This window comes from Nesoenas mayeri, assembly GCF_963082525.1.
Source record: "Nesoenas mayeri genome assembly, chromosome: 5".
NCBI classification, from domain to species: Eukaryota; Metazoa; Chordata; class Aves; order Columbiformes; family Columbidae; genus Nesoenas; species Nesoenas mayeri.
The window spans coordinates 67,577,125-67,589,260 of record NC_137548.1 but is presented as its reverse complement, the minus strand read 5'-3'; the positions used below and the strand labels follow the sequence as shown (position 1 = coordinate 67,589,260).

The following is a 12,136-nucleotide window of genomic DNA, read 5'->3' as shown; positions in this document are numbered from 1 at the left end:
TTTCCCCCTGTCCCCAAGAGCCACCCAGCCTGTGGTGGGGACACGTTGCTCATCCCTGGGGCAGCACCCGCTTGTGGGTGTGGGTCAGGAGGGGAAGGGATGGGGTGGGGGGTCTCAGAAGGGTTTGGCCATGGGGGGGCTGCCCGCAGCCCGGGGGGTGATGAGAAACGCCACAGTCATCGCCGCGGTCACTGTCACGGTCCCCACGGGTGCCGGGTCGGCGTGTCCCACCCGGGGAGGTTAATGGGGAAGGAAGCGGCTCTTGGCTCTCACACCCCGCAGGAGGAAGGTTGGGGTTGAGGGGGGGTCGGGCGGCACCGGGCTCCCCCCTCCCGTACCCCCGTGGCCGCGGCGAACGGGTCCGGGCAGCCCGCGGCACCGGGGGAAGCTCCGGTAACCGGTGCGGCGGCTGCGGGGCTGAGTGGCCGCCGCTCCGAGGGGTGTCCGGGTTGTGCCGCAGCGGGGAGCGGGACCCCCACAGCCGCACTGCCCCCCCGCCCCAACCCCCCCGGCACCGTCCCCGCTCCGCCGCTCCCGGCCGCTCACCTGCCGCCCCGGGGCCGCCCCGGCGGGACGGCGGCGCTGCCGGTCCCCGCGCTCCCGGGGCGGAGAGCGGGGATGGGGGGTCCCCAGGGAGTCTTTACCGAGGAGGGGGGGGCTTGGCCGTGGCAGAGGAGAGGCGAGGACAATCCTCCCCCCGCCTGCATGTCTGTCTGTCTGTCTGTCCCACCGCCCGCCCGTCTCCGCGCCTCCCCATCCCTCCGGCCGCCCCTCCCCGCTCCCACCTCTCCCCAGCCCCGGGGCGGGGGGGGGGGGCGGTTTGAGGGTTGGGGAGGGGGGGGTCAGGCTGGCACCCCCCGCCCCTCACCACCCCCCGTGTGCGTGTCCCCCCCGCTGCGGGGCGGTCAGAGCAGCCGCCCCGCCGCACCTCGCCCCGCTCCCCCCCTCCCCGTTCCCCTCCCCGGACCCCCCCTCCCCGGACCCCCCCGGGGACCGGGCTCTCGGCGAGCGGCGGCGGCTGCTCTGCACGTCGGGAGGAGAAAAGAAGCAGCAGCAGCAGCCGCAGCGAGAAGGGGGCTCGGACCGGCAAATGGGAGCCGCAGTCCCGGGCCGGTGTGCGGGACCGTTGCCTGTTTGTCCGGGAACCCCCCCAACCGCGAACCCACCGCCCCGACCCCGCGTCTGTCCCGCATGGAGCTGAGAGCAGGTAGGAGACCCCCCCTCAATAAAAACCCCGCACCGGCCCCTCCGCTGCCACTAACAAAAGCCGAACGGGAGCCAGAGCCGCGGGGCGAAGGGAGGGAGAAAACGGGGGGTCCCCCCAAGCCGTCCCTACCCTGGGACCCCCTTCCCATCCCTCCCCAGCGGGGTTCGGCTCCAGCCTCCCCAGCTCTGCCCGGCCGGGACCCCGGGGATGAGGAGGAGGAGGAGGAAGGGGGGAGGAAGGCCAGGGGAGAAGGAGGGAATGAATGGAGCCCGCTCTTGTGTACAATTGCATCAAATACATTCTTGAAAGCAACCTGGTTCTGCTTAACACTTGAATTTCGAAAAAAAAAGAGGCAAAGGAGGGAGCAGCAGCTTGGAGAGGGTGTACGCGAGCTCGCTTTTTTTATTCCTGCATTCCTGGACACCAATCAAAAGAGCAAATCAAGGGAGGTGGAAGGGGGGAAAGGCAGCGAGCGAGGCAGCCGGAGCGTGGTGCGACCCGTCCACTCTCACACCAAAACCCACCCCACCCGCACGCCTTTTTGGGCTGCTTCTTCTTTATTTTTCCCACCTAACGCCCAAGCAAACACAAACCAAAACAAACAGGGAGAGGAGGGAGAAAGGAAAACAAGAACAACCAAAACCAAACCCAACCCCGAGCGAGCGCAAGCGAGCAAGCGAGCCAGGGCTCGGCCGCTCGGGCGCGGAGCAGGAGCCACAGCCCCGGGTTTTGGGTTCCTCTCGCCCCCCGCTCCGCACCTTCAACCCCCCCAACCCCATCCTGCGCCCCGACTATGCTAAATGTTGCTGGGGAGCTCTCAGGTAAGACCGAGGTGCTGGCGCTGCCGGCGGGGCCGGGGCGGGGGGCTGCCTGCGCTCTGCCTGCCACGGGTTCTTTCCTTTCCGAGCCACTGCTGATTTTAATTTGATGTGATTAAAACGTCTGTCTGGCTTTGGGATTGATTTAAGACTTTCCCCTCTCTAGGTTTTTTTCCTTCCCTTTCTCTCGTTCCCTCTTTTCCATGCATGTTTGTGATTACCAGGGAGGGAACCGCCGCTGAGCACGGAGAATTAAACCCCAGGACTGACAGAGGGGAGGGAAATGAAAAGTCGCTGGGATTTGGGGGGGGGTGGCAGGAAGAATTCTTTTTCCTGCCCCGGGGCTGGATTTTGGGGTTTGCTTCGGAACGCCCTTCTGGAGCGGCCGAGATTGCCGCGGGGTTTCGGGGTGCCGGGGAAACGTCGCTCTCCAGAGGGGACCGTCCCCGGGGCTGTGACCGTGGCTTTGTTCCCCCAGCCCCAGCAGCCGCCGCGGGGGTCCCGGGAGAGCCGGGGCTGTTGGGGGCCTGGCCGGCCCCACGGCACACCGGGATCGGGGGCTTCTCACCCGGAAAGGATGGCGAAAATGCTGGAAAACACCCTTAAAAGGTCAAACAGTTGGCGCCGCGAGGCTCCCCGGGGCTCCCGGCCGGTGGGACCGGGGCCGGGGCGGCACGAGGCCGGTGCCGGCTTTGGCTCGGGCTCCCGCGGTGCCGGCGGTGACGCAGGATGGGCAAAGCGGAGCGAGCGCCGGGGAACCGGAAAAGCGAGGCCGGGATCCCCGGCGGCTCCGTCGCCTCCCTCGCCCCTTCCTCTCGCCCTTCCCGCCTGCCACCGGGGCTGCCGGACGTGCCTGGGGACCCGGTGGCACAGCCGGGCTCTGCCGGTGCTGGGACGAGCAGGGAAGGGGACGCTGAGCCCAGCAGAGCGGAGCTGTGGGGCCAGAGTTTGGCTGCCTCGGCCCTGCTCCCCGTTTTGGGGCATCCCCGACTGGTCTTGGCCCTGCCATTTGCCCCAGCAGGGCTTGGGGACACTCAGCAGCCCCGGTGTCCCCGCGCCTATTTAGCAGGCTGAGCGAGGGCACGGTGGCGGCGCACATCTGGGCTGCATTAGGCGCAGCCCGCGAGCAGCCTCCGAAGGGAAATGCGGAGGGTTTTTGCTTACAGGGCCGGGCTGGGGGGAGATTTATGCCCTGCTAAGTGGCACAGAGCTCCATAAATCACCCTCCCGGCCCCGCTGCCACCTGCCCGATCCCCGGGGCAGCGCCTGTCCCCCTGTGCCGCGGGGGTGGCACCTCGCTGCCCGGCACGGGGTGCCCGTGGTCCCTCGCCCACCGCCGGCGCCCCAGAAGGCACGTGGGGATGTGCTTGTCCCAGCACAGACGGGACATCCCTGTGCCGTGGCCCCAGGGTGTGTGTGGCACGTGGGTGACACAGGGTGCCGGGGGACAGAGGGTCGGCACGGCTGTCCCCAACAAGCGCTAGAGAGGTTGTTCCCACACTGACCAGGCAGTGTCCCCAGGGCACGGTGGTGGCTTCTGGGCAGGAGACGCCAGCGATGCCAACGGGTCCAGAGGTGCCAGGGGATGGAGAGGGACGTGCCACATGGGCTGGCACCGGGGTCTCCTGCTCCGCTGGAGCACGTTCTGGCTCTCGGTTCCCCCTGGTGCCACCATCCCACTGTTGAAACACCTGAGAGCGGTGCCGGGGGGGCTGCCCATGTGTTTAGGGGGCAGCCTGTGTGTCTGAGGGGCTGCACGGCTCCGTGATGTGGCGGTGGGTGCCGTGCCCGTGCGGGCTGGCTGTGCGTGCGGGGTGCCGGGGTCTGGTTGGGATTAGGGGGCCTGCACCCCCCTCACCGGCGGGGGGGGGTGTTTCCATCATGCCTCTGGCTGGAGCTGGATGGGAAATCCAGGCCCGGGCTAATTACGGCCTCGCTGGAGTCTCCCGTGCGCGGCCGCATTTATAAACACACGGAGGAGACAGGATGTAAACACTCAGCGCTGCGAGCGCAGGCACGGCCGGGGCGGGGGGGATGCGGGGCCACGGTCCCCCCGGCATCTCCACCCGCTCCCCGGTTCCACACGCACCCAGCACGGTGGCTTCGGTCACCGGGAGCCACATGGGGACATGGCACCCGCTGTGGTGGGGGCACAGGGATCCACAGGCAGGGGCTGCAGGCAGGGCTGGGCGGTTTTGGTGGCTTTTGATGGCTTTTGGTGGCACTGGGAGCCAGGAGAGTGGTAGGATGGAGGTGCAGGGTGGGAGCAGGCAGGTGGTGTCCCACGGGATGGGATGGGATGGGATGGGATGGGATGGGATGGGATGGGATAGGATGGGATGATGGGGACCCCACTGCAGTGGCCGTGGCTGCTGTCAGGGACCAAGGACACACGTGTCCTTCCCATCAGTGCTCGGGGACGGCTGTGACCACCGATGTCCAGGCGCAGAGCGTGAACATCCTCGCATCCCCGCGGGGCAGCTGCTGCGGCACAGTGTCACCTCTCCAGCCGTGGTGGGGTTAAATGCCACCAGTCTGGGGACACAGAGGTGTCTGTCCTTGAGTGTCACCCACTCCCAGACCCGCGGAGTGGTGGGCGCAGGCTGGCTGCCGCCTTGTGCCTCGAAATCACCCCATGGTGGCATGCGGGGAAGGGTTAAGCGCTGCCGATGGGGCTGCAGGACGGCGGCCACTGCCTGCTGCCCGCTCCCTGCCTGCAGACAGGGCCACTTTGTCCTCGATGCCACCGTCACGTCTGGCGACCGTGGGACCTCCCGGGCTGAGCGTGGGGATGGGGCCGCCGGGTGGGACGGGGCCGCGCCGGCTGTTGGACACCGGCCCATCAGATACAGCGGCTCCCGCCGCGGTGCCGGGGGCCGTGGGGGGCTCTGGTGCGAGGGTCCCCCCTTTTCCCGGCCGCCGCCCCCGCTTTGCATGAGGGTTTCGGGAAAGCGGCTCCGGGGCGGGTTGTGGTCAGCGCTGACCCCGGCGGCTCTGCCCACAACATGCCCGGGGAACAGCTCACCCGGCACTGCGGCTGCGCCGCCGCCTCGGCCGCTCGCCGGGAGGTCTGGCCAGCGCCGGCCACCGGCGCCACCGGGGGGGTGGGTGTCTTGCGGGAGGATCGGGGTCCCGCTGACGTGACCGTGGCTCCGTGCGTGTGCAGACAAAGGCGGGTGAGCAACGTCCGTGCTGCCACGTGTGCGAGGGATGCTCGTGGCACTGATGGCGTGTCCCGCCACCCGCCATCAGCAGCGTGGGTGCCATGGAGTGTCCGGTGTCCCCGGCCACCCCGGCTCCACCCAGTGACAAGCGGGTGACCCCGGGGCAGCCACACGGTGCGCTGCTTACGTGGGCTGGGAGCATCCTGGCCGGGCTCCAGGGCCGCTTTTGAAACCCTCGGGCTCTCCCTCTCCGACGTCACCGGGATCCAGCCGTGCCGGCCCCGCGCCCCCTCCTCCCCAGCACTGTGCCATGGCCACCGTCACTGCTGTACCACGGCCACGTCTGTGCCACCGCTGTGCCATGGCCACCAGCACCGCTGTGCCACCCTCGCTGTTGTGCCATGGCCATGTCTGTGCCAGGGTCACCATTGTGCCATGGTGGTACATCCCACCATCTCCCGGCCGTCAGCCACCCATCTCCCCATGCCCTTCCTCCCTCCTCCTCATCCTCATGCTCCTCCACTCCACACCTGCCCAGGAGCTGCTGGCAGCTCCATCCCATCCCTTCCCGTCCAGCCCCAGCCCCCCCGCACCCCCCAGCCCCGCTCCCCCGGCTGTGTTTGGTTTGGCAGCGGCCGGGCCAGGGCTGGTGTAAATCCCGCGCTGGAAACTCGAGCCGGCGACGGGCGAGGGTCCGGCCAGCCCAGCGGTGCCGGGGCTCGGCCAAAGCAAACACCCGGGGGCGGGTGAGTCACCGCAGCAGGGGCCCCCCCAAGCCCCGTCACCCGTCCCACACACACTTGCACGCACGCAAGGCAGGACAGCAGCGCGCTCCACGCACCGGGACGCACCGGCACGGCCACGGGCAAGCGGCTGACGTGCCCAGCGCCGGGCACGGCTGCGTGTGCCGGCATGTGCCGTGTGTCACACGTGTGCGTCACACATCGTCACGGTGCGTCACACATGCGTGCCGCATCAGGCGTATGCACGGCGTGTTGCAAATTGGGCGGTGTGTCATGTGTGCACGGTGTGTTGCACACTTGCATGGTGCATGGTGCATGCATGGGGTGTCGCACACATGCTGTGTCACGTGCGCAGTGTGTTGCACACGTACACGGTGTGCCATGCATGCACAGTGTGTCACACACATGCTGTGTCACGTGCATGGTGTGTTGCACACGTACACGGTGTGCCATGCATGCACAGTGTGTCACACACATGCTGTGTCACGTGCATGGTGTGTTGCACACGTACATGGTGTGCCATGCATGCACAGTGTGTCACACACATGCTGTGTCATGTGCGCAGTGTGTTGCACACGTACACGGTGTGCCATGCATGCACAGTGTGTCACACACATGCTGTGTCACGTGCGCGGTGTGTTGCACACGTACACGGTGTGCCATGCATGCACAGTGTGTCACACGTGGTGTGTCATGCATGCACGGTGTGTTACACACTTCCATGGTGTGTTGCACACTTCCGTGGTGTGTTGCACACTTCTGTGGTGTGTCACGTATGCAGAGTGTGTCACATGCCTGCACAACGTGCATCGAAACGCTTGCACAGCGTATCCCACATGTGCACGGTGTGTCACACACCTGTGTGGTTCTTGACACTCCTGCACGGCGTATGGCACACCTGTCCATTGTATCCCGTCCCTGCACAGTGTGTCACACACATGCACAATGTGTCACACGCTCACACACTGTATTGCACACTTGCACGGTGTCTCGCGCCTGCATGGTCCATCGTCACACGCGTGTGATGCGCTGCACAACTGCACCGTGTGTTGCACACCCGCAGGGTGCACGGCAGGTGTGCACAGTGTGTCGCACACCCGTGGGTGACGTGCACCCCTGCACACTGGCGGCAGCCGGGCCTTTCCCCGCGCCGGGGACAGCCGGGTACCGCGGTGGCTGAGCCGTCACGGCCAGAGCCGGGTGTCCCCGCGGACCCTCATGCGTCACCGGCGCTTGGCTGCTCCCGGGCTTGCAAAGCTCGTGACGGGGAGCGGTGACGCGTGAGGGCACCACGGGGCTCCCGCCAGCCTCCCCGGGGGCCGCGCGGGGGCTGCCCGCGCCGATGGGCTGTGCCGGCGGTGGGAGTTGCCGGGAAGCCCGGCTCCGGCGTGCCGAGAGGTGCCAGTTGGCCGGGAGCGCCCTGGCCGCCGGCCGTGACCTTTGCGGAACCGCCGGCTAACGAGGCCGGAGCTCGTCAGGCCGCCCTGACGTCAGGGGCGATGACGGGGACCCGGCCGGTGGTTTTCCGGCAGCCTCGGCAAAGGTCACCCCACGCCCCGGCCACCCCTTGAGGTCCCTGTCCCCACCCCCCCATTCCCTGGGGACTCTGGATGGGGGTGGCCGGGGGTCCCCAGAGGGGCAGGGGCTGCTGGCAGCGCTGGCATTGATGGTGGGTGCGTTCCCGTGCCCAAATATAACCCGGCCGCGCCGTCCCGGTGGGAGCCCAACGAGCCGCGCTCGCTCCAGACCATATAAAGGATTGTTGCTGCAGCCGCGGACGGGAGGGGAGCCCGGGCTCGGCGGTGCCGGGGAGGTCAGCGCCGCAAGGCAGGGGTCCCTGGTGACGGTGACATTGTGCCCACGGGGATGCTGAGCCGCCCGGTGCCGGGGAAGGTGCTGAGCTCTGTTGCAGGTGTGGGTGCCCCTTGAGCCTTCCGTGCCTCAGTTTCCCCACTCACAGGTGGGTGTCCCCATGGTTGCGGCACAGCGGGGGATCCCTGAGGGCTCGGCAGTGCCAGGGGGTCCTACCCACAGCCGGGGTGTCCCTGTCACCCCATGCCCAAGGGTGGAAGGAGGTGTCCCCTCTCTTTGTCACCCCCCCTGAGGTGCCGTGTCCCCCGCAGGAGACTCTTGGGGGATCTTCACCTTCCTGTGTGCCGCGCTCTGCAACCTGCCGGCGCTGCCCGCCCTGAACTGCAGCGAGGAGCTGGGCGCCGGCCAGTCCATCCAGAAAACCTACGACCTGACCCGCTACCTGGAGCACCAGCTCCGCACCCTCGCCGGCACCTACGTGAGTACCGGGGGTGACCCACACTGCCCCTGCCCGCCCCCATGGCCATCACACCAGGGTCTGGTGTGTCCCGTGGTGAGGGTCACCCCGGGAAGTGGCATAAGATGGACGTGGCTGTAGGGAGGGGAACGGCCACCCCATTGTCACGGGTGGGGACACGGTGGGGGTGTGCACAGGGGACAGGGGGCACCTGCGCAAACCGGAGGTGTGATGGGGGCTGCACGTGTGTGTGTGTGCGTGCATGAGTGTGTGTGCCTTGATTTGCCTGCACATATACACGTGTGCACACGTGTGCATGTGCATTGGAGTACCTGCACATATGTGTGTGCGTGCATTGGTGCATGTTTATGTGTATTAGTGAGTCTGCATACATGGGTGTGTGCCCTAGTGGCTGCACACGTGTCTGTGTGCGCATTGATGTGCCTGCGTGTGCGTGTAGTGATGTGCCTGCTCATACATGTATGTGTGCACATTGGGGTGCCTGCACACACACGTGTACATCAGTGAGCCTGCACATATGTATGTATGCGCATTGCTGTGCCTACACATACGTGCGTAGGTGTGCATGGTTGTGGCTGCACGCATACCTGCACGTACATGTGTGTATTGGTGTGCCCACACAGACACATGCATGTGCAACAGAGTAGCTGCATGCATGTGCCTATACAGACATGTAGGTGTGCATCGGTGTGGCTGCGTGCACATCTGCATATACGTGTGTGCATCAGTGTGTCTACATACATAAGCCTGTACATACGTGTTTCTGTGCACTGGAGTGTGTGCCTGCAAACACACACGTGTGTGTGTGTGTGCACGAGTGTGCCTGGATGCACGTGTACATGGCTGTGCCTGCACATAGGCGTGCAACTGTGTGTGCATCGCTGTTCCTACACACCCCCCCAGGTCTCCTCGCACACGCGTGTGCCCTGACACGTCCGGCAGATACAGGTGACGTGTTTGCCCTCGCCCGGTGCCAGCTGTGCCCGCGGGGGCTGCGTGTCCCCCCTGCCCCGCTGCACCCGCGCCGGGGGACAAGGAAATGTCTCATCAGTGGGGGCAGGGGCCCGGGAGCCGCCCTGGCCCGGGGTGCAGGCAGCGTGCAGGCAGCGGTGCAGGCACCTGCCTGTCCCTGCCCGCCGGCAGCACCGGCTCACATGGAGGTTCTGTCTCTGCCCCGACGTGCCCTTGGTGCTGCCAGCACGTGGGGTGCCAAGCAGTGATGAGGGGGGCACAGTCACTTGATATGTTCACCTAGAGGACGTGGGACCTGGGGCACAGTGGACATGTCTACCTGGGGGATATGGTGGGTGGGTGTGTTCACCTGGGGAACGCGGGACATGGGGGAATTGTCTGCCTGGGGGACATGGGGGGCATGGGCACCTGGGGGACATGGGATGTGGTGGGTTGTCACCTGGGGGACACAAGTAGGGCAATATGGAGACTGGGGATGGGTTGTGTGGTGGGACAGGGAGACCTGTGATGTGTTGGGCATATCCAGATTTGGGATATGGAGACCTGGGATGTGACAGACACAGACTGGGAGACATGATGACCTGGGGCATCCATGGTGGACATGGAGACTGGATGCTAATGGGAAGCGCGACATGATGGGCAGGGGGACATGGTGTGACAGAATCACAGCATCCCAGAATGTCAGGGGTTGGAAGGGACCTGGGAAGCTCATCCAGTGCAATCCCCCCATGGAGCAGGAACACCCAGATGAGGTTACACAGGAAGGTGTCCAGGCGGGTTGGAATGTCTGCAGAGAAGGAGACTCCACAACCCCCCTGGGCAGCCTGGGCCAGGCTCTGCCACCCTCACCCCAACAAGTTTCTTCCCATATTTAAGTGGAACCTCCTGTGTTCCAGTTTGCACCCATTGCCCCTTGTCCTGTCACTGGTTATCACCAGAAGAGCCTGGCTCCATCCTCCTGACACTAAGAGAGAGATCTGAGACTGGGGGGGACATGCCCAAATAGGGGACACTGAAAGGTGGGACAGGGGTGACATGGAGACTGGGAGATGGAGGGCGTGAGGACATGGAGACCTGGCACGTGGGTGACATGGTGAGCATGGCAACTGGGGACACAACAGGTGACCGTGGACACTGGGGACAATGGGGACAGTCCCTACCCCCGCCCCATCCTCAGTGTCCCCCATGATACCTTCCAGCTGAACTACCTGGGCCCCCCTTTCAATGAACCCGACTTCAACCCGCCGCGGTTGGCACGTGCCACCGAACGCGTCCCCAGCGCCACGGTGGACCTGGACTTGTGGCGGGGGTTGACCGACAACGCCCGCTTGGCCGCCAACTACCGCGCGTACAGCCGGCTCCTCTGCTACCTGCGGGCGCTGGACGGGCAGGCGGGCACGGCCGAGCTGCGGCACCGCCTGGGCCACTTCTGCTCCAGCCTCCAAGGTCTGGTCCTCAGCATCGCCGGCGTCATGTCCTCCTTGGGTTACCCGCTGCCCGTTGGCCCCACCGGACCCTCGGTACCTCCCGGTACGTCAGTGGCACCCAATGACTTTCTCAAGAAGATGGATGATTTCTGGTTGCTGAAGGAGCTGCAGACCTGGCTGTGGCGCTCGGCCAAGGACTTCAACCGGCTCAAGAAGAAGGTGCCACCCGCCGTGGTGACGTTGCGCCTGGAGGCGAGGGGCTTCTGAGGTCCCCACGCCTCACCGAGATGGGGATGGGGCTCCTCACCTCAACGGGCCACCACGTGTCTCCTCCGCCACCTCGCTGTGCCTTGCGGGATGGGGTTCCTGACCCAAAGTGCCACCAAAGCCACCCCGCATCCCCACCGTCATCACAGTGCCTTAAGGGATGGGGGTTCTGACCCCAAAGTGCCACCAAAGCCACCCACGTCCCCTCTCCATCACCACACTGTGCCTTGAGAGTTGGGGCTCCTGACGCCAAAGTGCCACCACAGCCATCCCATATCCTCATCGTCACCTTGCTGTGCCTTGAGAGATGGTGCCCCTGACCCCAAACTGCCACCAAAGCCACCCCACAGCCCCACCATCACCACACTGTGCCTTAAGGGATGGGGCTCCTGGCCCCAAAGTGCCACCATGGCCACCTCACATCCTCTCTGTCACCACACTGTGCCTTAAGGGACGGGGATCCTCACCCCAAAGTGCCACCGAAGCCACCCGTGCCCCCTCTCCATCACCAGCGTGCCCTGAGAATTGGGGGTCCTGACCCCAAAGTGCCACCAAAGCCACCTCACTGTGCATTGAGGCAGGGCGTGGTGCCACCATGGTGTCCCCACGGCCAGACTGTGCCCACCCCCCTGTCTGCCCTGTGTCCCCACGGGGCTGTCCCCACACCTGTGGGGCTACAGGGGGCACAGCCTCCTCCCCTTGCGCCACAGCAGCAATAAGCCCCACCCCAAGGGCTCCGCCCACCCTGAAAAGGACCAATCCCCCCAGAGCATAGGAATAAGCCCTGCCCCCAGCAGTAAGCCACGCCCCAGGAGCAATAGGCTCCGCCTCTCCCCGGATGGCAATAAGCCCTGCCCACTGTGCAGCAAACCCCGCCCCCTTCCTACAGCAGGCTCCACCCCCAATGCTCAAGCCCCGCCCCTCCGATGGTTGCCCAGCAACCCCCAGGGAGGGCGGGGCTCTGGGTCGCAGTGGGCGGGGCTGGGGGCGGGGCCCAGGGCCGCTGTTCCGCTGCGTCTATGCGTGTTTATTTATTGGAGATGTTATTTATTGGGGTATTTATTGCAGAAGATCTATTCTTGTATGAACGAATAAAAGCCTTTCTCCAGCGCCCTGCCCGTGCCACACGGAGCCAGCGGCGCCATCAGTAGGGGTCAGAGTGAACGGGGAGCTGCCCCAGCCTCTCGGATCAGTGTGGGAGTCGGGGTGTTTCCCTCCTGTGTCCCTGGGGTCCCTGTCGCCAGCAGG

General features: G+C 65.7%; 1 protein-coding gene across 1 annotated transcript; it reads left to right on the top strand.

The window, feature by feature from the left end:
- Window positions 1-2,000: 2,000 nt before the first annotated feature.
- On the top strand, window positions 2,001-10,888 carry CLCF1 (cardiotrophin like cytokine factor 1; the record flags this gene model as incomplete). The annotated part of the gene is made up of 3 exons (XM_080345229.1): window positions 2,001-2,028; window positions 8,056-8,222; window positions 10,394-10,888. 3 exons carry the CDS (start codon window positions 2,001-2,003, stop codon window positions 10,886-10,888), a joined length of 690 nt encoding a protein of 229 aa, XP_080201355.1.
- Between the last annotated feature and the right edge of the window lie 1,248 nt (window positions 10,889-12,136).